Source organism: Carettochelys insculpta, chromosome 13 (genome assembly GCF_033958435.1).
Source record: "Carettochelys insculpta isolate YL-2023 chromosome 13, ASM3395843v1, whole genome shotgun sequence".
Lineage (NCBI taxonomy): Eukaryota > Metazoa > Chordata > Testudines > Carettochelyidae > Carettochelys > Carettochelys insculpta.
The window spans coordinates 41,204,451-41,228,534 of NC_134149.1; the positions used below are offsets into that span (position 1 = coordinate 41,204,451).

Here is a 24,084-nt window from a genome sequence, read left to right on the forward strand (position 1 = left end):
CTTGCACAGGCTACTGTTGGAGACAGGAAACTGGCAGGCGTGATCCAGTCAGGCAGCTCCTATGTTCCATCCAGGCCAGGAGTAAATTTCTGGGAAGGAAAATCTTGCCTTGCCTCTGCACCTGTTCAAAGCAGGGGGAGAGGCTTTGGTCTCCGGGGATCTGTTTGGCACTTTTCAGCACTGGTACATTCACTCATTTTCTACTATTTTACACAAATACAGGCCCAAATCCCTAGGGGTAGCAGAAGTACCGCTTGCCAGGGCTTCCTGAAACATGCCCTGCACACAACATGGCAACTTTCAGGTCCAGACTTGGGACAAGAGGATGAATAAGCTCCCTTAGATGCTAAGAAAGAGGAAAGATCTTTTCGTGGACTGAGAATTGGTTAAAAGACAGGCAACAAAAGGTAGGAATGAATGGCCAGTTTTCAGAACAGAAAGGGGTAAGTAGTGGTGCACCCCGAGGGTCAGTTCTAGGGCCAATCCTACTCAACTTATTCACAAGTAAGCTGAAGAAAGGGGTAAACTGTGAGGTGGCAAAGTTTGCACACGATAACTGCTCAGGATAATTAGGACCAAAGCAGATTGTGAAGAACTTCAAAAGGATCTCACAAAACTGAGTGCGGGCAACAAAATAGCAAATGAAATTTAATGAGGATAAATATAAAGTAATGCACATTGGAAAAACAAAACGCCAACTATGCTAATTTAGCTACAACTAATCAGGAAAGAGATCTTGAAGTCATTGCGGATAGTTCTCTGAAAACATCCACGCAGTGGGCAGCAACAGTCAAAAAAGCAAACAGGATGTTAGGAATGATTGAAAAAGGGACAGAGAATAAGACAGAGGACATCTTATTGCCCTTATATAAAACCATGGGTTGCCCACATCTAAAATACTGCATACAGATGTGGTCTCCTCACCTCCAAAGACATATATTGGCATTAGAAAGGTTCAGAAAAGGGCAACTAAAATGATTAGAGCTTTGAAACGGGTGCCATATGAAGACAGACGAAAGAGACTAGGACTTCTCAGCTTAGAGAAGAGGAGACTAAGGTTATGAGCGGTGCGGAGAAAGCGAGCAAGGAAAAATTATTGACTTGTTCCAGTAATATCAGAGCTAGAGGACACCAAATGGAATTAATGGGCAGCTGGTTTAAAACAAAGGAAAAGAAGTTCTTCTTCACACAGCGCACAGTAAGCGTGCAACTCCTCGCCAGAGGAGGCTGTGAAGGCTAGGACTATAACAGAGTTTAAAAACGAGCTAGATGAATTCATGGAGGTGTGGAAACCATCTTGTATAAGCAGCCATTTCACATCCCTTACTTCTGCACGCACACAAGAGCCTGTCCTTTCCTTGACCTGTTTGGGAATGGCAGGGAGGATGAGCTCTATGGAATGGGTTAATGGGCTGTTTGGAGTTAAGGCTCCAGCTCCCTTGTACCTGTTTCTCTTTGCTGATAACGGTTTCTCTTTGAGAAATGATTTACAATTCTCTAACTAATTGCCTCTGACACTGGGCTTTGTTTGTGGAAGGGTCTAAAACACTAAGAGTTAGCTGCATCAAGCAGCCTTGCTGGACCTGGTTTTACTGGTGTCCAGTTTGGCTCATCTGTTGCCTTACTGAATTCAATAAAGCTGAACGTTAGCCGCCTAAACACAGAGAAGTCTTGTGCTTCAATCGAGGCTGGGTCCATTAATGGCTATTAGCCAGGGGGTAGGAATGGTGTCCCTGTTTGACAGGCACTGGAGATGGATGGCAGGAGAGAGATTGTTACCCGTTCGATTCACTCCCTCTGGGGCACCTGGAATTAGCCGCTGTCAGCACACAGGATACTGAGCTAGATGGACCTTTGGTCTGACCCAGCGGGGCCTTTCTTATGTTCTTAGCTGTGATAAAGTACAAAGGCCCTAATCCTGCACACTGCTCACAATCAGCCCCAGTTATATCAGCAGGGCTCTGCCTGTACGGAGCTCTGAGATCAGGGCAGTTCTGCAGGAATCAGGAGTAGACCGGGGCAGCAGCTGAGGGAGGAGGGGCAGCTCACAGATCCTGCACTATGCCCCAGAGTTCTCCACGTGTCACAAACAGCTGTTAAGTCGGGGGGAGTCTCAGCCTAGACCCTCATGGCCATGGAGCCACTATTAGCCCGCAGCCTCTGGGCAGGCCTGAGATGCTCTCTGGCCCAACTGGAGAACCTGCACTGGGACAGTCTTAAGTTGCCGTGCCCAGGTGCCCTCCTGGCACTGGTGGAAAGGACAGAATTTGCAGCAGAGTGCTGGAGAACTCTACCACCCCACTGCAAGACACAACCCACGCAGCTAAATGGTTTACCTGGTTGCAGGCAACTGAAATAGAGTGAAGAGCACAGAGAGCAGGGAATGCCCTATCATCAGCTGCAGGGAGCACCAGGACAGTCAGGTCAAGCTGTTAGACGCTGGTCTGGAGAGAAGTGGGGTCCCAAGAGAGCTGAAGGCAAAGAGCAATGTCACATTGAACCCATTCACAAGGTGCTATCTGGGAGTGCCCGAGTCCGCTCAGGCTTTCGCTCTCCTCAGGCATGGGCCCTAAGCTTCCCCTGCACATTTGCTAGTGGGGACAGTGGCCTTCCTGGGGATCCTAACGGCACAGTCTACCCTCCCAGTGTCCTAAGAGAGGGGGCGGCACTCCAGATCCAGGACTATATGATCCACGTGGGGCGCGTAGGATTTCACTGGCTCGATGTGCAGAATGTTCGTCCTCCAGGGCTTCCCATGCACCTGCTGAAGCAGAACTCTGATCCGCGCTCCTGTGGTCTCTGCCCACCTCTGCCACTCAGCCCTGGGCACGGCTGCCTGGGTCTCCCTCCTGGAATCCCCGATGTCGGCATCCTTTGGGCTCCTGCGGCTCCTTTGGCCCATTCTATCCTCCTGCCTGTGGCAGAGAGCTTGCTCTGGACAGTGCTGCAGCTGGTGCTCCTCCACATGGCCCCCGTGCAAATGAAGAGCCCTCGCTGGCAAGGACGCCACGTTCTGGTGGATGTGGAGAACGCCCCCCGTGTCCTTCCGCAAAAGCTGGCAGGCAACAGGCCAGCCCTCCTCCGAGCTGGGGAGTAGCCCTAGGTTCACCCTGCTGGCCACGTCCCGCAGGTCCAGCTAGAAACGAGAAGGGGAGGGCACGGTGAAGAGAAATACAGCACAGAGAGCCCCATGTCAGGAGGGGAGAATGCACCAAGCAAGGCACTGCTAGGCACAGAGAGGTTCTCTTGCCCTCAGGGGTGCAGCACATAAAGGGGCCACCGCTCTGCCAGAAGAAGAGGTGGGTGCAAGAGAGCACAGCTCGCACACTCTTGCTTGGCGGGGGGAGCAACAGATGGGTGCCATTAAATTTCCTGAAAAACCAAGAGGGTTCTGTCTGCTGAGGCCAAGACCATCCCCCAGAAGTTGCACTGCTGCTTGGCCGCAGCACTCCAAAGGCAGTGTCATGGCCAGACAGAGAGAGGCCACAGAGATGGACTGACAGCTGTTTCAGGGACCACCTGTGCCAGACTGGAGTCCTAACAGGGAGACAGACCTACAGTTTCCCATGGCTTGGGGCACTTCAGGTTGCATCAGACGCTGCCCTAGAACATACTTTCCAAACCCTCCAGGAGACAGGACCCATTAGCGCCATCTCATGTCTGTGCTCTAGATCTACTGAGGGCTCGTCACACAGACTCCATGCATCAGGTCCCTGTCTCCTACAGCTGCAATGTAACAGTGTCTCCTCCCCCCACTGCCCTGCCCCACCCCGCCCCACTCTCTAGCCCTCAGCTCCCATCCCTTGCACCATGGGGAAAGAGCTGCTGCATCAGAGGGAGGTGGAAAGAGGCACAGTTCCCAGAGACACAGGGTTAGAGTGCAGAGGCACATAACCCTTCCTAGGGTCTGACCATCATGGGCTGTACCCTTGGAGTTCCTCTCCCTAGCACTCTGCTGCAAACCTCAGTTGGGGGAGGCTTACTCTCTGCTCACCTGCCTGTTATCCCCTTGGTGGATGTGACACCGATCCTGCACGCCGTTCAGCTCCAGGTTCCTTCGCAGGGCCTCAGCGGCATGGGGGTTCCACTCGCAGGCATGGACAAAGGCAGCGCCAGCATGAACCAGGTATGGCAGCGTGAAATAGCCAATCCCTGAAGATGCAGGAGACAGATGCAGTTGATGGCTCAATGCCATGGAGCCCCTTGGGTAGGAACAAAGCTCTCGGGCTCAGGGTGAAGGCCTCAGAAGCAGAGAACTACCGACTGAAGCTGTTGGCAGAGCTTTGGAGGAGATGGAGAAGGGCCCAGGGCCAAAGCTGCTGCTAAGCACACAGCATTGGCTACTGGAGAGATATGTCAGGCATGGAGTGGAGAGGTGAGCAACTTATAGTGCTGAGCAAATTATGAGCATTGGGATGAATTGAACTCCTGTAGTCAGCAGAGCAGTCTGTTATCTGGGGCTGCTTCCAGACAGGGGAGGATGGGGAGCTGTAATCCAGGGCCCACAAACTTTGTTCTCAGAGCCCCAGCACACTCAGACAGAGTGGGTCATTGCTCCCAAAGCCCAGAGGATGGCAGCATGCAGTGGAGGAAGCCAGCCCTTTCCCATGGCCCCAGGGACACCTACCTGCGTAGAGATCTACCACCACTTCCCCGGCACATTGCAGCGATGCCACCCGCAACTTCTCTGTTATGTTTCCCGGAGAGAACATGCACCTGGTCACATCAAATGTGTATCTGGGAAAATATCAGAGGTCCATCAAGAGCCACCAACATGGGGCTGGCCAGCAACCCCTCCCCACTGCATCTCAGCTGTACAGCCCCTTCCGCCCCACCCCTGTTCCCACCTTCTACCTGATTCCATTGTCCACATGCTCCACCCAGCCATCCTGCCCCAGCAACAGGGTCACTGTAGGGGATCGTAGCCTATCTGGTGAGACTCGCCCTCCTTTGGCTATGCGTCGGGCTCCCAGAGCAGAAGCAACTGTTTCCCAGAGCTCTGGTCCTGGAAGAGAGGCTCAAGCGGGTGGGTTAGAGGACACAGGTTTAGTGCATCTCAGAAGAGAAGAGCCACAAGTTCCTCTTACCCAGCTCCTTCCAAATTGCAGCCCTGAAGCTGTCCGCTCTCAGCAGGATGAGGTCTCCGTGTCGGTGCCAGGAATGAGGGACATCGTCCTCCAGCTCATCTGACCACCTGCCTCCAGAGGCAACCACTAGACGCTGCAGCTCAGTACACAGCTTCCGGGCCGGCAACTGGAGTCTTGCCGCCTTCGAGGGAATGGGGTCCTGGGAAAGAACCACTCAGGGAAACACTGATGCTGAGACAGGCTCCCTCCCGCACAGCGCTCTGTGTGAACAGGGCAACACCCACCCCACAGCTGCTGTGCTGGGTCACTTCACCTCCCCATGGGACCGGAAAGTCCAACTCCCTGAGCACAACTCTTCCATCATGCTGGCTGCTGTAATCCACCACAGACTAAAGGGGCTTCAGGGCCCCTGGGCAAAATCACCCCTCTCTGTGTAAAGTCCTGCAGGCTGGAGCAGTCAGTGCTCTTTAAATACAGGCAATGAGCTGTCCATCGCACTGGCAGCTCCTGGAGGCTGTGATAGGCACCCAGCAAAGAGGACCCAGTCTCCTCCTTATACAGCAGAGAGGTTTGTCTGCTTGTTAATAATGCTGGAATGCAGGCAACCCTTTTGGTGCTGGGTGTTTTCCCAGCTGGCCATAGGGGAAGTACCTAGCAGGCCCTGTGCAGGACAGCAGCTAAAATGTGATATTTCTGCTCCCTGCAACCCCATCTCCCACTGAACTTGCCCTGAAAGTCTCAGCTCCACCAGTGATCCACGAGGTGCCTGCCAAGCAGCCCCTCAGCTAAGACTTAGGAATTCAGTGGAAGCCTGCTAGGGTGGAGCCAAGCTGCCGGAGCTCAGGCAGGCCTGGCATTGCTAAACTCAGCACGTGCTCCCAACATTGAAGGAAAAGGGGACCTGATCCTGAAGTTTCAGGATTCTCCCCGCTCCCCAGCTGCCACACAGCCTCCTAACTTGTACAGGAATGGAGCATGCTCAGCAGCTGGCAGGACTGGACCCTAAATAAAACACATAGGAACTGAATTGGATTCTAACGCTTCTACTGAGCTTTTGTACACCAGAGCTCCCTGCCAGTGCCAGGCAAGGCTAAGACAGTCCTGGGAATTCAGGTGAATTCTTCTTCAGCTGATGGCAGGAGTCAGGAAGGAATTCCACTGTCTTAGAGATCTGTATGTACAAATGGCAAAGATGCCTTTCGGGCTTGGCATGCCAATGACCCAGGAAGATGTAGCTGTTCAGAGACAGGATATGGGGCACAAGAGCCTGACATGGTAGATCCCATCCCTGATCCTACTGAGGAAACCAGTGCTTTGCTGACCTGGAGCCACGTCAGAGTGCATGTCGTCTCAGGGGGCAGGCTCCCCTGCAGTGCCTGTAAGTGCTGCTCGGTGAGTTTCTCTCCCAGCACAGGCAATGCCACTGTGCCATCCGGTAGCTTCTCCACACGATGACAGACATCCAGAATCCCCTCTCGCTCCAAATACACCCTGCAAGTCCAAGGACATAAGAATCGTTCACTGACGTTATGCTCTCAAGCCTCTCGTATTAGCCTGAGCAGAGGAACGCTCCATGCACATTTCTCAGTCCTAGTTTGCAGAGATCATCTGCTGACTAACAAACCACATGGTCTAGTGACAGGGGAGCTGAATCTATTCCCAGCTCTGTGAATGACTGAGTGACCACAGGCAAGTTGCTGCCTCCCTGCGTGCCTCAGTTTCCCCTCATACAAAGGGGATGATACCCACTCGCACTTGTAACTGCTCTGAGACAACAGAAGCCGACTTGAGCCAAGCATAGCACAGGCAAGTGCCTGCAGTACAAGCTCTGTATCTCATTTCTGACCACCCATCCCCTTCTACTCTAATCCTGTGCTTTCTACGAGCACAGGATTTTTAACTCTGTTCTGAGCTGAACACATGTTAATGACCAGGTCTTCGGCTCAATACAGGCATAATGTCTGTCGGCTTTTGTCCTCCATCTGTGTCTCTGTACTGCACCTGAACCGCTGGGCAAACCGTGACTCAATAACAAGTGCAGAGACGGGACCAGAATTCATATTCTTTGCATCCATCTTGCCAGAACCTGGAAGAGAAGAAAACATCATTCCATTGTCTCACTTGGTGGTAGGCAAAGCTATTCAATCCGTTACTGGCAATTCCAGATAGCTGCAGGATAAGTATCTCTCGGCATTGCCCCAAAAGAATCACTGAAGTTGCAACCTGTAGCCCTGATCTCTCTGCTAAGGAAGCCAACAACAGGACAAACGGTGACGTGGACACTAGGAGACAGATGAAGAGCAACCAACTTATTTCGTGCAGGCCACCAAACAGCCGTCAGATCACAGTGACTTTTGATTAGTATTGACCTGGGCTGGATTTTTATCTTTATGGAGGCAGACATCTCTATAGCCCCATTACCAAAGCCCTAGATTGCTCAGCATGCTCTAGCTGCGCACCTGTGAGCAGCACTGCACAAGAACACTGCATGCGAGCAACCAAATCGATGCTGTCAGTAGAGCTGTGCTCACATGACCTAGACCAGAAAAGGGGAGGAGTAAGAGAAATGTCCCCTGCTAGGACTGAAGCACTTGTACTTCTGGGTTTCACAGCCCACGTGGTACCTGGGCTGGGTTTTGATAGAGGTGTGGGCAGCCAGCAGATGACTATGCTGAAGGGGAACAGAAGGATGCTTCAGGGCATATATGATGCTGAGACAGGCTCCCTCCCACCTAGCACTCTGTGTGCACAGGGCAACGCCCATCACACAACTGCTGTGTAGGCCATTGTAAGTGGGACAATCTGCAGCAGTGGCAAACCTAGAGGCACATTTCCTGCCTCCCCCCAGGGCACTGAGCATGGCAGCACCAGTGGGATTAAACAGAAGCAGCCACACCATTTATTTAAGATCATAATGAATTCATCACCATCTGCTCCAACCACCACACACGTACTACACACCCACTCCAGGACAATCTTCTGTCCGCCACATGCCCCGGACCCCAGCCCCTCAACCCACCACCACCCTGGTTCCCAGTCCTTCACCCCACCACCATGTGCACCCCCTGATCCCCAGCCCCTCACCCACTGCCATGTGCCCCGACCCCCCAGCCCCTCACCCACGGCCACGCGCCCCCCCCCCCGACCCCCAGCCCCTCATCCACGGCCACGCGCCCCCACCCACGGGTCTCCTGCCTTCCACCCACGTGACCCGCCTCTCACCCCAGGCTGCCACACAAGCCCTTGACACCCACCCCCCACGCGCTGAAAGCGGCCGTGCCGCCACAAACAGCCCCTCCCCCACTGCGGGTGTCACCGCCCGGGCCTCCCCGCTCCCTACCCAGCCAGCGGAGCTTCAAGGCCCAGGCGTGCACGGAACGGGACGCGCAGAGTTAACGTTTCCTACCGGAACAGGATCGCGGCTTTCTGTTTTGTGCCCGCTGTCGCCATCTTTGCTATGGGCGGGTGGCCTGGCAGCGCGCGGCAGAGCTCGCTCCAGACGACGTCGTGAGGGCGAAGAGCGAGCGGAACGGAAGTGGCTGTGGTTGTTTCCCGCCGGAGCACGAGGGTAACGGAAGTGGGAGGTTGGAGGACCGGAAGCGCTGCACTGGCGGCGCGTGAAGAATGGCGGGGCTGGCGGTGCGGGACCCCGCGGTGGATCGGTCGCTGCGCTCCGTGTTCGGTGAGGAGGAGCCGAGGATGAACTACGTCGCTGGGAGCGGGGCAGCGCCGGGACCCCCCCCCCGCTCGTGGGACTCCCGCCTCACACCGACTGCCCCCCCCTGCTCCTGGGACCCCCCCCCCCCGCTCGTGGGACCCCCCCCGCTCCTGGTTTCCCCCGCCCCACACGGACTGCTTCCCCCACGCTCCTGGTTTCCCCGCCCCACACCGACTGCTTCCCCCATGCTCTTGGTTTCTCCGCCCCACACGGACTGCCCCCCCCCATCGCTCCTGGTTCGCTCCGCCCCACACGGACTGGCCCCCCCCCATCGCTCCTGGTTCCCTCCGCCCCACACGGACTGGCCCCCCCATCGCTCCTGGTTCCCTCCGCCCCACACGGACTGCCCCCCCCCCATCGCTCCTGGTTCCCTCCGCCCCACACGGACTGCCCCCCCCCCATCGCTCCTGGTTCCCTCCGCCCCACACGGACTGCCCCCCCCCCATCGCTCCTGGTTCCCTCCGCCCCACACGGACTGCCCCCCCCCCATCGCTCCTGGTTCCCTCCGCCCCACACGGACTGCCCCCCCCCCATCGCTCCTGGTTCCCTCCGCCCCACACGGACTGCCCCCCCCATCGCTCCTGGTTCCCTCCGCCCCACACGGACTGCCCCCCCCCCATCGCTCCTGGTTCCCTCCGCCCCACACGGACTGCCCCCCCCATCGCTCCTGGTTCCCTCCGCCCCACACGGACTGGCCCCCCCCATCGCTCCTGGTTCCCTCTGCCCCACACGGACTGGCCCCCCCCATCGCTCCTGGTTCCCTCTGCCCCACACGGACTGCTGCCCCCACGCTCCTGGTTCCCCCCGCCGCACACCGACTGCTCCCCCCATGCTCCTGGTTCCCCCCACCCCACGCGGACTGCCCCCCAGCACTCCTGGTTCCCTCTGCCCCACACGGACTTTCCGCCCCCACCACTCCTGGTTCCCTCTGCCCCACATGGACTGCCCCCCCGCCACCGCTCCTGGTTCCCTCCACCCCACACGGACTGCCCCCCCGCCACCGCTCCTGGGACTCCCGCCCCACACAGGCTGCCCCCCCCCCCACCGCTCCTGGGACTCCTGCCCCGCCCCACCGCTCCTGGTTCCCTCCACCCCACACGGACTGCCCCACACACCGCTCCTGGGACTCCTGCCCCACACGGACTGCCCCCTCACACACCGCTCCTGGGACTCCCGCCCCACACGGACTCTCTCTTCACACTCTTGTCCCCCCACCTGCTATGTGTCTCATGTCCCCACATCCTATACCGGCTCCCCTTCTCTAGCGCCCAGCTCCTGCGTTCTCCTGCCTACTCTGCCTCCGTGCCCAAAACCTGATTCCCATCCTGGCTCTCCCCCCAGCACCCAGACTTGCCAGGTTCTCCCCTGCCCATTCCCCGTTGCTCTCCCAGCCCTGGTCAGACCTGCTGCTCAGGAGCAGAGGCACCCAGGGTTTTCCTTCCAAAAAGGCCTACAGAGTAGCGTTCCTGCTCCACTGGGTGGAGAGATCCTTTTCTTCTCTCTTCCCCGCCAACGGGAACGCTACCCCAGAGACCACACTCTCTATGTGATGTTACAGCAAGTTGTCGTGGTGATCATTATGATGTCACAATGCTGGTGTCGGAAGGAGACCCCCACAAATAATGCATGTTTTTGAGCGGAATGGGTCCTCAATAAAACTCTTCTCAAACCTAGGCTTGTGCTATCAGTGACTCACCAGCTACAGGCTGGAAAGAGAGAATACCTGGATCAATGTGATCTCCTGCCCCAAAGAGTTCCCTGGGGGCTGTTGGAATTGGGACGAGGGAGCAGCATAGAAGATATGGTTGCCTTGAGCATTGAATGAAAATTTAAGGCAGGTAGTAAAAGGAAAATTAATGTTTAGCAGCGCAGGCACTAAATCTCATCTGTTCCTACTGAAAACTGACTTTAAAAGCTGGAGATGCCTTATTCAACCTGAGCGTGGGGATCACTAAAGCATTGCAAGTATATGAAGAAGTTCAAGTGTCTATTGTGCTTGCTATATGTAATTATATACATATTTTTTGGTTTTGGTTTGAAAGCTTTTTTTCTGCTATCGTTCTCACTGTATTATTTATTGTGCAGGGCAAGTAAAACATTTCCAATGACAAATGCTGACCTTCTTAATGGGTTCCCAAGCTAGCTGCCTGGCAGAGAGTCTGAGAACCTCTTGGAACCAGGCAACCTCACAGCCTGCTAGGTGGGCACACCAGGCAGCCAGAGATCCTAGGGAGCCAGGAAACTAGCCCGTGTGTGAAGTAGGGAGGCATATTTCATTGTTTCCAGAACAATCTTGAGTAAATTTCAGTCCTTGCAAAAAATGTCTGCTGTAAGTTGGTACTGAAAGTCTGTAGGAAGTTGTGTGGTTTTGTTTGGTGTAGTGTATCCAGCATGTATGGGCCAAAGAGAGGAAAGGAGGTTGATTAGTTTCTGTTTTGTAAGTGGGTTTTGCATATTGAAAATTCTAAAAAGCTATGATTATTTATTTGGGCAAGTATGAATTAGTAATGAGTGGAAAAGGTTAGTGAAAATTGCAATAACTCCTTTGGCCTTCTTATTACAAAGGAATGGGTCTCTCAGAGTCAGAGCAGGTACTCTTGGAGCAAAGTTAAGAAAATGTCTTCCTGCTGCACAGTCTCTGGGATTTCCGGCTCTGGGGTGTCAGGGAATCACATTGCAACTGGGTTTTAAAAGGGATAATTTGGGACATGGATAATTGTGGGACGTGTTGGTTGTTATACAGGTTGCGATGAAATAGTCACATCACACATTTCACATTGCAGGATATCCGCCCATAGTACTTCCCCCTCCCTTCCCCCCAATGCAGTGCAGAAGTGTGCAATAAGGCCAGTGTACAGGGGGAGTTGAGGAGTTGCCTTCCTCAGGAGTATCAGGTGCCGGCCAGTGACAGTGGAGTAGATAAACCCAGTGATGTACTCATCTATGTGAAATCTAATCTGCTACTCACAGGAGACGCAGGCTGTCTCCTGCCATGTCACCCTTCTCAGAGCCTTTTCGGGGGTCACATTCTTTGGTTGTCAATGTGATGGGTGGAGTTAAAAAGTGTACACTCACTTTTTGACTATTCTGCAATGATTAAGGGCCAAACTCCATAGAAAGCAGTAGCCTTAGGATTGGGCCCTGGGTAGCGAGACACCTGGGCATGCTGTGTGAAAATCATAGCACTGTCCCCTTCACCTTCCTCAGCATGGGCCCTTGGTACTCCTCAGGCAAGCAGAAATGGAATTAAGGAACCACCAAACCTGCGTAAACTAAATATTCAACCAGTATTTTCACTAAAACGGATAGGAAAAGAATAGCAGAGAAAACATGAAATGAGACCTGCCAACCTGCCTATAAAGGGGTCCCAGGCTCGCTGTAGTTCCTGTAATGTACATATCTGTGTCCTCCATTAATCAATAAAAGCATAGTAGTAAGTATCGGGGGTAACCATGTTAGTCTGTATCCGTAAAAGCAATGAGAAGTCCAGTGGCACCTTATAGACCAACAGATTTTTTTGGAGCATAAGCTTTCGTGGGCAAAGACCTGCTTCGTCATATGCATGGCAGTAAAAGTGGGGGGAAGGAAGGAACTTAACCGGTATTGCTCCACTAGTCTGTGATTCACTGATCAGATGTGTGACCTACTCATCTGACAAAGAAGGTCAAATCTTCACATGATGATTTCTAATCTTTTCAGGCTGCTCATTTTATTTGGACTTCAGCTATCTCCCATTGGATTGCTCGCACTTTAAACTCTCATGGTCCTTGGACTGCTCTTAGTCCCAGGCTTACTCTGCCCTCCTGCGGACCATCAGTCTAAGTTTTGCATCTTCAGCTCTGTGAATAACATAGCTGACGTACTCAGATCCACTTACTGTGATATCATCTAGTATAACTACCCACTTTCCTGCCATTTCCTTCTGAACTATATGTGGGTTGAGCACATGACCAGAGTCCTGAAATGTGTCTGAGTGGATTCTGTACCGGCAACAGGACATTGCTGCAACATGAGCAGCTGAAGCAATGCTCCATGCGCAGAAACCTGGCTGTGTGTGTGTTCACCCGCACCCATCCCTGGGCTTTGCAATCCCTAGGTTCCTTTCTGTTCTTTCCCATCTCCGTGTGGAGAAGTGTTCCCGTCTGTTATTCCTGGTATTCGAGGTCTGTACTGAAACATTGCACCTCTCTCCCATAGTGGGGAATATCCCATACGAAGCCACAGAGGAGCAGCTAAAGGACATTTTCTCAGAGGTCGGACCTGTTGTCAGTTTCAGGTGAGAACTGTTTCTCTTTTTGGCATCTCCCAGAAACAGGCATGATCTGGTAGCTGATTCTGCACTTAGCAGCACTCGCAGGCACAAGCAGACGGGTCTCAGGCATACTTGGCAAACACAAGCTTTGTCCTTCATCCACTTGGGCTCTGACTGGAGGTTGTGGGGATGGTGATACCAATCTGGAAGATGCTTTGGCATCATGTAATACTCTCCCCTTGTGCTTACTGCGCCTAATAGCTCTGATTCTTTCGGCTCTGCCATCCAGGTTGGTGTATGACAGGGAGACAGGCAAACCCAAGGGCTATGGCTTTTGTGAGTATCAAGACCAGGAGACGGCGCTCAGCGCCATGCGGAACCTGAACGGGCGTGAGTTCAGTGGAAGGGCATTGCGTGTGGACAATGCAGCCAGCGAGAAGAACAAGGAGGAGCTGAAGAGTGAGTCTGAATTTTGGATTGAAGGGGATCATGCTACCATAATGTTTGACCTAAACCAGCTTCTCAAACCATTTTTTTTTAAATACTAAACAAGGTATAAATTCTAGTTCCCTGCCCTTATTATAACGAGGTTGACAATGAAAAGCTCCAAGCAAGTTTGCAAGAAGTTTTCAGGGACTTGTAATTTTTGTGACCACACCAATCACTACCCTTATTTACCTTTTGTAACCGGTGAGGTGCCACATTAGACAAAAAGGTGGATGAAGAATGATCATGTTATTGTGACATCCAGTGTCAGGGCTCATGTAAGAGTCTGTACAGCAGATCTGTGTGAAACCATCTTTCTAGGGAACTGTGGTGCAGCCCTCAATTTCTAATAGACTTGGTAAGAATTCTGGGCACGTTCAGAGCCTTGACTTGTAGTCAAGGATCCATGAAAGAACAATCGGTTGCATCTATATAGAATGTGGAGTGACTGCCTTGGGAGGACTACTGCAGAAAGGAATCTAGGGGTCATAGTAGACTACAAGCTACATAGGAGTCAACGGTGTGATACTGTTGCAAGAAGAGCAAAGATCATTCTGGGTTGTATTAACAGGAGTGTGGTGAACAGCACACGAGAAGTAACTTTTTTCCATTCGGTGCTGCGCTAATTAGGCCTCCCCCAGAGTATTGTGTCTAGTTGTGGGTATCACATTTCACAAAAGATGTGGACAAATTGAAGAAGATCCAGAGAAGAGCAACACAAATGAGTAAAGGTCTAAAGAACGTGACCAATGAGGGAAGATTGGAAGAATTGAGATTGTTTAGTCTGAAAAAGAGAAGATTGAGAAGGGATGTGATAACAGCTTTCAAGTACCTAAAAGGGTTACAGGGAGGAGTGGAGCAGAGGGCTTAAATTGCAGCAAGGCTGGACATTAGGAAAAACTTCCAACCTGCCAGGGTGGTTAAACACTGAAATAAAGTGCCTGGGGAAGCTGTGGAATCTCCCTTGCTGGAGATTTTTAAGAGCAGGTTGTACAGACACCTGTCAGGGATGCACTAGATTGTTCTCGGTCCTGTCATGAGTGCAGGTGACTAGAGTTGATGACATCTCAAGGTGCCTTCCAGGTCTGTGATCCGACGTAGCTTCTGGCTGCAGAATGGTACTCCTGAATCAGTTTCAGAAGTACGTTTCCCTCCCCCCTGCTTGGGAAGATGCAGCTGTGGGTCCCTCCTGTGGAACACTGGCCTTTCACCTGAACGGTTCAGCGAAAAGCACCTGTTGTTGTGCTGGTGGCACGCATGATGTGAAATAAGGCTGAGATCAGATGCTTGTGTATTTAACCTTTTCTCTTTGTCTTCCCCCCTCTCTCCCTGCCAGGCTTGGGCACAGGTGCCCCCATCATTGAGTCGCCCTATGGAGACCCGATAAACCCCGAAGATGCCCCTGAGTCCATCAGCAGGGCGGTTGCCAGCCTGCCACCTGAGCAGATGTTTGAGCTGATGAAGCAGATGAAGGTAAGTGGGGAACCGTGCTGCAAACTCACAGCGATGGTCTTACAGGGCAAAGACAAGCAAGGACTCTGGGGAAACCACAGCTGCTCTTGGACGTGTAGGTGGGCTGTCTAGTATCGGGCTGTCTACTATCCTTCTAGCCTGTTAGTTTGGCTAATGCCGTGAAGAAGAGGAGGTGGTCGTGGACAGTGGGTTGAGGTCAGGCACATTTTTATGAGCAGCCTGAGCTGTGTGATTCCATTAACTGTCGTCGTGTTTCAGTCCACAGCACGAAGCCAGGTACGCTACTGGCTGTCGTATTAACCCTGCCAGTGCTACGTAATGTGCCAGGCACATGAAGCAAAACTCTCCTGCCCTTTGGGATGTTGCCACTCCTGCATTTCCAGGAACGTCGCTGCCCCCGAGGAATTGGCGCAGCAGTTAGCACTGACGGGCCTAGTCCTGAGAAGCAATAGTGAGGCCTAATGATAGCTTTGATCTGTGTGTTGCTCTTCAGCTGTGTGTGCAGAACAGCCCTCAGGAGGCGCGGAACATGTTGCTGCAGAACCCACAGCTGGCGTATGCCTTGCTCCAGGCCCAAGTGGTGATGAGGATCGTCGATCCGGAGATTGCTCTGGTATGTACCAGCCCACTGCTCAGTCTGGGATCAATGAGGGCACTTGTCTGGAGCGGCAGGGCTGCAGGTGGATGACAGGAACAGCCGTGTCCAGTTGGCTCACTCACTTCTTTCTTCTTCATCTTCTGCCCGTAGAAAATTCTGCATCGTCAGACCAGCGTTCCACCTCTGATTCCAGGCAATGCTCAGCCCGTGCCTGGGCCTGGGCCTGGGCCTGGACCTGGCCCTGGCCCTGGCCCTGGCCCTGGCCCTCTCCCTGGGCCTGGCCCTGGCCCTGGCCCTGGCACTGGTCCAGGACCTAATCCACAGATGAACCAGCAGAACCCCCCGTCGTCCCAGCCACAACCCATAGTAAGAATCTGTCTGTTTAGCCCACGTTGTTGAAATGGGGATTAAGATGTGCAGTCCCGGTGTGGAAGATGGGCACAGACACGTGGTGTGAAACTCTGGTGGGTGGGCGTGGGTGAAGCCTGGTTCTCTGCCTGCAACCTCATGTGGAGGACCATGCACGTGTCTGTTGGTGAGGCGGGGTACTCAGTGTGATTTCTTTCCCCCTACAGGGTGGCATGCACGTAAATGGAGCTCCTCCTCTGATGCAGCCTCCTATGCAGGGTGGCGTGCCAGCCCCAGGACAGATGCCAACCTCAGTAGGTGGCCCAGGGCCTGGCCCCATGGCTCCTGGAGGTGAGCTCCTTGAGCGTGTTCCTTTACGTTCTGCATGTCTGAATCCCAACTGTAAAAGTTGCCCACAGCTTCTTCAGAGACAACTTGTCCCAGGGTGCCGGGGCCTGGCCTCCTTTTGAGAGAGGCAGCTACACAGGTGAAAGATTTGAAGCCAAGGGAGTAACTCTTGGGCCTGCCAACTAGAAGAGGGGCCACTGTCTCTGCAGTTTGTCAGGCCAGGTGGAAGTCATTGGGTCGGGCAGGGTGGGGCATCCCAATAGCTATCTGTGAGGACAGATAACTACTTCTCTGCTCTTCCCTCCTAGGAGGAATGCAGCCTCAGGTTGGGATGCCAGGGGGTGGACCAGTTCCCATGGAACGTGGACAAGGTAAACCATGTTCGATGCAGCATGTCCTAGGGCTCCCTGCCTCCAGGCTGGGTCATTGAGCGGTTCGGGACCTTGTGCCATTGATGGAACAGGGATTACCCCGACACACGCACAACTGACACCCCGAGCTCATTGAATGTGAAAAGCTTTTCCCTTCTGTCTGTGAGTCCATGCGCACCTGTCCCTCCATCTGTGTGTGTGTGTGTGTGTGTGTGGTGAGCAGGCAGAGCCATGCTGTGCCAGTAACTGTCTGGTAGGTGGTTGGGAGCCAGCTGTTGCCTGCTGTTTGCTATTGTTGAGCCTTCGGTGCCGTCTGTCATTTGCCCAGGAGAGGGAGCGGTTGCTTTTCAGTTGTGAAGAATAGTGATGTGCCGGCTTGGTGATCAAAGCAGCAAGTGTTTCTGTGGAGAGGTGTTGCTTAGTCTTTGTGCCAGGTGTGGAAGGCTGCGCACCAGTATCTTGAGATGAGCTTTAATACAATTAGACAGTGCAGTGTCTCGTTGTCCAGTGGGCCCAGTTTATCACAGCAAAGAGATTCCTGTTCTTTCCTGTTGTGGCAGGTGGGGAGAGTGACTCCTCCGCTAGTCTTGGAGCAGAACATGGCAAATTTCTTGTTGTGATTTCACCTTTGGGGCCTGCTCCCCCACGAACAGCCTCGGTGCCTGAATGCTGATGCCCAGAGCTTTGCCGAGTGAAATCAGTATGATTCGTTGCAGCTTCCTGCTGTCGGCAGGGTCCTGAGTAGCAGCGATAAAACGGAGACGGTTCATGTCTGCGGCTGTTTGGGGAAGCCCTGAGCAGCAGCCAGTGGAGCAGTCTGGCTGCGCTCTGAGGTAAACAAAGCCAGCAGGCACAGCCTGACCCCTCCTGCTGCCTCCCGCTTGCAGAAGGAATTCTGCAGCTATTCAGGCTACACGTTCATCATCTCTTAAATGAACGTGCAAATGCAGCAGAGTCTGATGGTGTAGATCCCTATTCCAACAGTGACCGAGAAGAATAATGCCCAGGTGAGTGCAGGCCAGGCCATGCTCCTCACTGGACTGTCACTGAGCGGCATTACTGGGAAGCGAGGCCTGCAGGATTGGCAGTGCCACTTTAAGAGACGCAGTCCGATTCAGCCGGAGCCTGTTTCACGAGGAGGGAGCTCACTCCTTCAGGAAAGCACACTGCAGCACTGGTGGGCCTGTGGTGCCGGCAGGCCTGTCCAGGCATCTGTGTGTGCATACGTCCCTGTGCCATTCATGTGTCTGCTCTTTTCCCTCTTTTCCTGCTGCTCGCCCAGGAAACCTGCAGCTCTCGCCCGTGGGACCTGCCAGGCCTGCGTCTATCGAGCGAGTTCAAGGTATCCATGGCAGCTGCCAGCCCCCTTTGACATGGGGCTCAGTGTGGAATGCATGGAAAAAGCCTGGACTTCAGCACAAGGGGTCTCTTCACTTGGGGTCATGGGACTGGGATAGCGCTGTCTAGCCTGCCCTATGTGGAAGGGAGCCCTCGTCCGCGGCAGAGCTGCCTCCTGGTTCAGGAGGAGACTAGTGCAAGGTTCTGCAGAGAACAGGCTTCTCTCTGGGAAGATTCACCCAGCCCAAGAGGAAGCAGGAGCCAGGAGGTCGTGCGGCTCGTGCTTGGCTTGTGGACTTCCCAGACATGGATGGGGTGTCTGGGTTTGTCCTCGCGGACCTGGGCTGTCTAGGCTTGCAGCTGACCTTGTAGCTCACGCTGGGTGTGACCAGACCTGTCGGTAGTTAACGCAGTCTCGGTTCTGGACTTTGTTGTCAAGCCATGGCAGTCGCTGTGGGGGACAGGAAGGGCTGAACTCAGCACGGAGGCCCCCCGCTTCTGGGAGCTGCAGTGTTGTCTGTGGGAAGGTCCCTCCCTGTTTGCTGTGTATCACTTCCAGCTACTTCCTGGGTGGGGGGTTGGACTCTGTGCCAAGCCAGCGTGCGTCCGAGCTGCAGGGAGCACCGGGGGTGGGGCGTGGTTGCATCCCACCTGGTGCTGTCTCATGGGAGGACCTTGGTGTGATCTCGCCAGTGCTTGACATCACTAATTTCCCTCACTTGCCTTCTTGGCAGTGCCCATGCCGGACCCACGGGCCCCCATGCAGCGTGGACCATTGCCAGCTAGCGGCCCGCCACCCCGCGGCCTTCTGGGGGACGCCCCAAATGACCCGCGTGGAGGGACCCTGCTCTCAGTCACTGGAGAAGTGGAGCCCAGGTGAGTGAGCCAGAGGGTGACCTGGGGCCAGTCTGAGCCTTGGTGTTTCTGACCCCTCTGCTTGTGGCCGGAGCGATGGCGAAGTGGCACTGGTGGCTCCCCTGCTGGCTGCTGAGAGTGTTCTGTGCTGTGTTGGTTGGCCCAGCTGTGCAGGGAGTGTGGCATTTGCACAGCCAGCTTTGTGCTTTGCCTAGCACTGGGCCTGCTTGGTGCCAGCGGGTGTCTGACTCCCTCTCCCCTTTCTCTGCAGAGGCTACCTTGGGCCACCCCACCAGGGGCCACCCATGCACCATATGCCCGGCCATGACAATCGGGGCCCACCTCCACATGAAATGAGGGGAGGGCCGATGGGAGAACCCCGGCCACTGATGGGAGAGCCAAGAGGGCCTTTGATGGACGCGCGAGGTGAGAGAGCTGCTGTCAGTGAAATGTGAAATGACCACGAGAGGAGCCGGTTACCTTGTGATGGGAGAGTGGGGCAGTGAAACATAACATACGTATCTCGTAGAGCTGGGAGGGACCTTGGGAGGTCATCGCGTCCAGTCCCCTCCCCTCTTGGCAGGACCAGGCAGCGTCCCTGGAGGCGCGGGAGAGTTACCCGGGGCTGGAGGGAGGAACAAGCAGAGGGGAGGAGATGTTGAGATTTGTCGGTTGGTGCCGTGCGCACCCAGTCGCGGCCCCACCTGCCTTTCTGCCAGTCACGAGATCAGAGAAGGCTTAACTTTCAAAAGCAAGTGTGTGCCCACCACCTTCTCCCACGCACACCTCCCTGCTGGGCTTTGCTGTATGGCATGTTCTTTCTCTGCAGGTGGGAGAGATCCCAGAGGCATGGAGCCGCGAGTGATGGAGCCCCGGGGCATGGAGCCGCGAGTGATGGAGCCCCGGGGCATGGAGCCGCGAGTGATGGAGCCCCGGGGCATGGAGCCGAGAGTGATGGAGCCCCGGGGCATGGAGCCGAGAGTGATGGAGCCGAGAGGCATGGAGCCGAGAGGCATGGAACCCAGAGGCATGGAGCCGAGAGGCATGGAGCCAAGAGGGATGGAACCCAGAGGCATGGAGCCACGAGGCATGGAGCCCAGAGGTCCTGGCCCCAACCCAAGGGGCCCAATGCCTGGTGGAATTCAAGGGCCTGGGCCGATTAACATGGGAGCAAGTGGCCCTCAGGGACCCAGACAGGTACATGCGGCATCTTCTGCTCTGTTCTTCAGCTGACAAGAACTAAGTGGCAGGGCTCAAAGGGATGTCAGTGCTTTAACAGCCCACATCCCGCTGGTCAAGCAAACTGCCTGAGCAGGCCGACCAGCAAACCTCAGGGAATTGATCGCACTCCCTGTCCCAAAGGACCCAAGGTCAGCACATCCCTGGCAGTTGGCACCAGGTATTACCAGGGTGGGTTGCAGGACCTGGAGCTGCTGGCTTTTGTCTGGTTCTGACATGTGCCAGCCCACATTGTTCTCTTGTCTTGTCTCAGGTGGGACTCAGAATACATGTAAAGAAGGTTTGGAAAAGTGTAGGGACCCCCTAGCCTCTTCCTGTGACCTACCCTCCCCTCTGCTGGGCCTAACCACGGGAGTGGATCATGATTTCCTTTCTCATCTGCCCTGCCCTGCGTCCAGCTCTGCTAGCTTGAGGGAGCCAAATCCTGAGGCAGGACAGTTCTGCTGGGAGCAGGCCAGCTCGCTTCCACTCCCCAAGCGAGTGCCTTGCAGTTGTTACCAGATTTGTGAGGCAGGAGAGTGCAGTCCCGTTCCCCAGAAAGAACTGAGGCACAAGGAGACCCAGGACCAGATTTTTCAAGGTGGTCAGGCACCTAGCTCCTATTGACTCCAGGGAGAGTTAGGCGGCTGAAGCCCTTAACAAGTCTGGCCATAAGTCTCTTGTCTAAGATCACAAGTGTGTGGGTGACAGAGGTGGGCACAGAATCCAACTGCCCTTAGTCGAATCCAGTGTCTTACCCATAAGGCTGGCCTTCTCCTGCTATTGCTGGTGTTACGTGGACTAAGGTCTCTAGAACTTGGAGGACCTCTTCCCTTGTCACACCCCACTCCCGGCCCCCATGTGGGTATAGGCCTTGCATGGTGCCAGGGACTTGTTACCCGCCTGATGTTCAAGGGCACATTGTCCTTTCCATGGCAGAATCCAGACTGTGGACAACTCTACAAGAGCAGAAGGGCCCAGTCACCTCTATCTCTTTGTGCCCACAGGTTCCCAACATGCCAGGGGCAGGCATACAAGGAGGTGGCATGCCAGGGCCTGGCATACAAGGAGGAGGCATGCAGGGGCCAGTGGTACAAGGAGCTGGCCAACCAGGAGGCTTTAGCCCTGGACAGAACCAGGTCACCCCCCAAGATCACGAGAAGGTGAGTAAATAAAGGGGGCTGGATGCCTAGTGCCCTGGGAATGAACCCAGCACTCCTCCTCTCTGGCACAGCGAGAGACTCCAGTGTCTTGTAGTTTCTGTGATGGGGCCAACTCGGCCTGGGCAGACGCAGCTTCTGCAGCTTTCCAAGAGCATGTTATAAGCAGCAAGATGGACGGTGTGAAGGGTTTCCTGGGGCCAATGAGCCAGGTCCTTTCATCAGAGTTTATAGTGCTCCTGCTCTTTGCCTTCTCCTGTCTGTTGCTGCCCTCCCTCCAGCGGCCTGGTCCCTGGGTAGCTTCCTCTTCATTGGCTGTTCTCTCACCCTTCCCAGCCCTCTCCCGCCTGGGCAATTGTTCTTACGTGAGGTGTTCCTGATCCTCCCCTCTCTCTGCAGGCTGCCCTGATCATGCAGGTTCTCCAGCTGACTGCGGACCAGATCGCCATGCTGCCCCCAGAGCAAAGGCAAAGCATCCTCATCCTGAAGGAGCAGATCCAGAAATCCACTGGGGCTCCGTGATAGGTGAGAAGGGGTGGGTGCCCCATTGCTGTGGCCAGGGAGGGGCCAGGCTGTAGGCAGCCAGGTGGTGGAACAGCTCTTGTGAATGACGGGTGTCGGGGAAACAGGGAGGGTAGTTTGAAATGGAAAAGACCCTGACTCTCCCATGGAATTGGGTGCCCTACTGCATGCCCTGGTTGGGTCTGGCTGGCTGGGGGTTCTCAACCAGGGTACCCAGAAGTCTTCCATAGGTACATCATCTTATCTAGATTATTGCCTCGTGTTACAACAGAGTACGTGAAAAGTGCTAGTAAAGTCAGTACAGAGTGAACCTCTCTAATCCGGAACTCTCTCCTCTGGCAACATCCCTGATCCAGCATGATTTTAGTTACCTGGTCAACCACTTAGCCTGGGTGTGGCCAAGTTTCCCGCAGTCCCATAAAGTTTGTTTGTAGCCACCAGTCCTGGCTCTCTGCATTCTGTGCTGTTCTTTAGCTCTCATTTACCCCTAAATGTTTTCTCGGAGCCCAGTCAGCAGTGGAAGTGTTGGTAATGCTGCTAGACAATACTGACCTCCCGCAGGCTGGCAGATTCTCTCATCTGGCACCGGTCATGTCCCAAAGGTGCCGGATGAGAGAGGTTCGATCTGTACAGGCTAAAATTTCACACAGACGCTGACTTGTTCATACTGCTCTCTGTAATCTTCACCGTCACTAAGTGCAGTATTTATATTCCAACTGATTTCTTCTGCAATGACATGGTAAGAAGGCGCGAGGAAGCCGTTTTCCAGCACTCGGGTGCTGTGACATTTGTGTATTTCTGTGTCGGATATTGTAAGCCAGTCATTTTTAAATGCGGAGACACCTGGATACGTGAGGCAAATCGGAGTCCAGCTGGAGGTCTGGTGATCTCGAAAGGTTGAGTATCTTCTAGAGCAGCCTGGTGGATGTGTTGTAGGAAAGGTCACACCTGTGTCTGGTGCATCTCCGGTGATATGTGTCTGAGAGGGACTGGACTAGGGCTGGTCTGCTCCCATTCGTTTGGCCTTATGGCACAACAGCTAACCCAGCCCTGATCTTACAGCTTCCTCAATAGCCACACATACTCCAGTAAGCGAGAGATGGGGCATGATCTCGCTCTGCCTCTGGCCTGACCTGCTGTGTGGCTAGCGGCCCGTGACGGTCCCTGCCTCAGTTTTCTCTCTGTGAAGCAGGGTGCTAGGTACACCCCAGTGCACTGTCTGCCAGGGAAGGCTGGTAGCCAGGGAAGCTGGAAGTTGCTGCCAACACACTGGATGTGCTGACTCTCAGGTAGCCCCTTGCTCTCTCACCCTCCCTGGAGGGCCAACCTCAGTTTGACGATTACAGCTTGCCAGGGGACAGGCCCCATTCAATCCCCTCAGGGAAGCTTATGAGCTGCTCTCCCTGCTCAGGCAGGAGGGGAGGCTCCAGCACCGCTGCAGCAGGTGGGTGGAAGGCTGCATGGCACGTTCCTTTGTTGTATGAGAGACTGAGGGGCCAGACAGGGCAGCAGGGTAGACGCACACAGTGCAGCACCAGAGAGAGCAGAACTGGCCGGCGGCGCATAGCAAAACCCTGCATCTGCAGCCTCTGCGAAATCACTTTCACGGAGCAGCTCCTTGCCCGGGGCTGTATAGGCAGGAGCATTGCTCTGGGAAGAGCTGCCATTGTGCTGCGGGGGAGTTCCTGGTCTGTAAGGACACTCCAGTCTGGAAATCCAGAACAGTGTGGTGTGGACCCTGTGCCTTGTGCACCATGCTGCTCCGAGCTAGTTAAAGGCTGAGTTCCCTGCATAGCCTCCTGTACGCTGGGGCTGCCCCACCAAGGGGATGATTAGGTTGCTTTGAGTGACAAGGGCAGGGGAGGCCAACAGGAACTGAGCAAGAGCAGAGTTTCACTCCTCTCAAGCATCCCTCTTTATCTGTGCAGGGCTTAGAAGACGCTTGGTGACCCAGGCCTCCAGACCTGTGGATGGAGGAGGTCCCCAAGAAAGCAGCTGCATCGCCATCTGACCTGGTGCAGTCATCAGAGGAGGGGTTCCCTCTTCTTCCCACCCAGTGTCAACTCCGTACGATTCATTTTCTGTGGTTTGTATGTGTTTTACAGTATTCGAAATAAATTTGGAGGAGAATTTGAGTACCGGCCATGACTGTAACTGAGACTACCTCCAACGGGTATTGGGGCCATAGGAGGTTTGGCAAGATTTAAGAGGAACCCTTTGGGTCTGACTCCGATGCAGTAGTGATGGCAAAGGCCTCTGGGTTGCTCATGTGAGCTCTTCATCTGGCCAGGAATGGCGCCCTCCCACCAG

The 24,084-nt window shown here is 54.4% G+C and overlaps 2 protein-coding genes across 5 annotated transcripts; one reads left to right on the forward strand and one right to left on the reverse strand.

Annotated features, from left to right (window-relative positions):
* Positions 1 to 633: 633 nt before the first annotated feature.
* TYW2 (tRNA wybutosine-synthesizing protein 2) lies at positions 634 to 8,623 on the reverse strand. Of its 3 annotated transcripts, none has more exons than XM_075007665.1 (8): positions 8,494 to 8,623; positions 7,089 to 7,173; positions 6,410 to 6,578; positions 5,088 to 5,286; positions 4,855 to 5,005; positions 4,628 to 4,737; positions 3,995 to 4,152; positions 634 to 3,136 (listed from the first exon to the last, which is right to left on the reverse strand). In XM_075007665.1, exons 2-8 carry the CDS (start codon positions 7,160 to 7,162, stop codon positions 2,651 to 2,653), a joined length of 1,347 nt encoding a protein of 448 aa, XP_074863766.1. In that variant the 5' UTR covers positions 7,163 to 7,173; positions 8,494 to 8,623; the 3' UTR covers positions 634 to 2,650. The 3 variants fall into 3 exon arrangements, with proteins under 3 accessions (XP_074863766.1, XP_074863767.1, XP_074863765.1); XM_075007666.1 differs by lacking the exon at positions 8,494 to 8,623 and adding an exon at positions 8,428 to 8,441; XM_075007664.1 differs by lacking the exon at positions 8,494 to 8,623 and having other exon boundaries at positions 7,089 to 7,192.
* Positions 8,624 to 8,643: 20 nt separating this feature from the next.
* Positions 8,644 to 23,910, forward strand: CSTF2 (cleavage stimulation factor subunit 2). 2 transcript variants are annotated; one of them, XM_075007661.1, is made up of 15 exons: positions 8,644 to 8,769; positions 13,003 to 13,081; positions 13,347 to 13,516; positions 14,880 to 15,016; positions 15,510 to 15,629; positions 15,765 to 15,980; positions 16,190 to 16,313; positions 16,619 to 16,681; positions 17,964 to 18,023; positions 18,754 to 18,895; positions 19,146 to 19,300; positions 19,704 to 20,071; positions 21,100 to 21,255; positions 21,652 to 21,777; positions 23,703 to 23,910. In XM_075007661.1, the coding sequence occupies exons 1-14, from the start codon at positions 8,712 to 8,714 to the stop codon at positions 21,772 to 21,774; spliced, it is 1,971 nt and encodes a 656-aa protein (XP_074863762.1). In that variant the 5' UTR covers positions 8,644 to 8,711; the 3' UTR covers positions 21,775 to 21,777; positions 23,703 to 23,910. The 2 variants fall into 2 exon arrangements, with proteins under 2 accessions (XP_074863762.1, XP_074863763.1); XM_075007662.1 differs by lacking the exon at positions 17,964 to 18,023 and having other exon boundaries at positions 8,645 to 8,769.
* Positions 23,911 to 24,084: the final 174 nt, after the last annotated feature.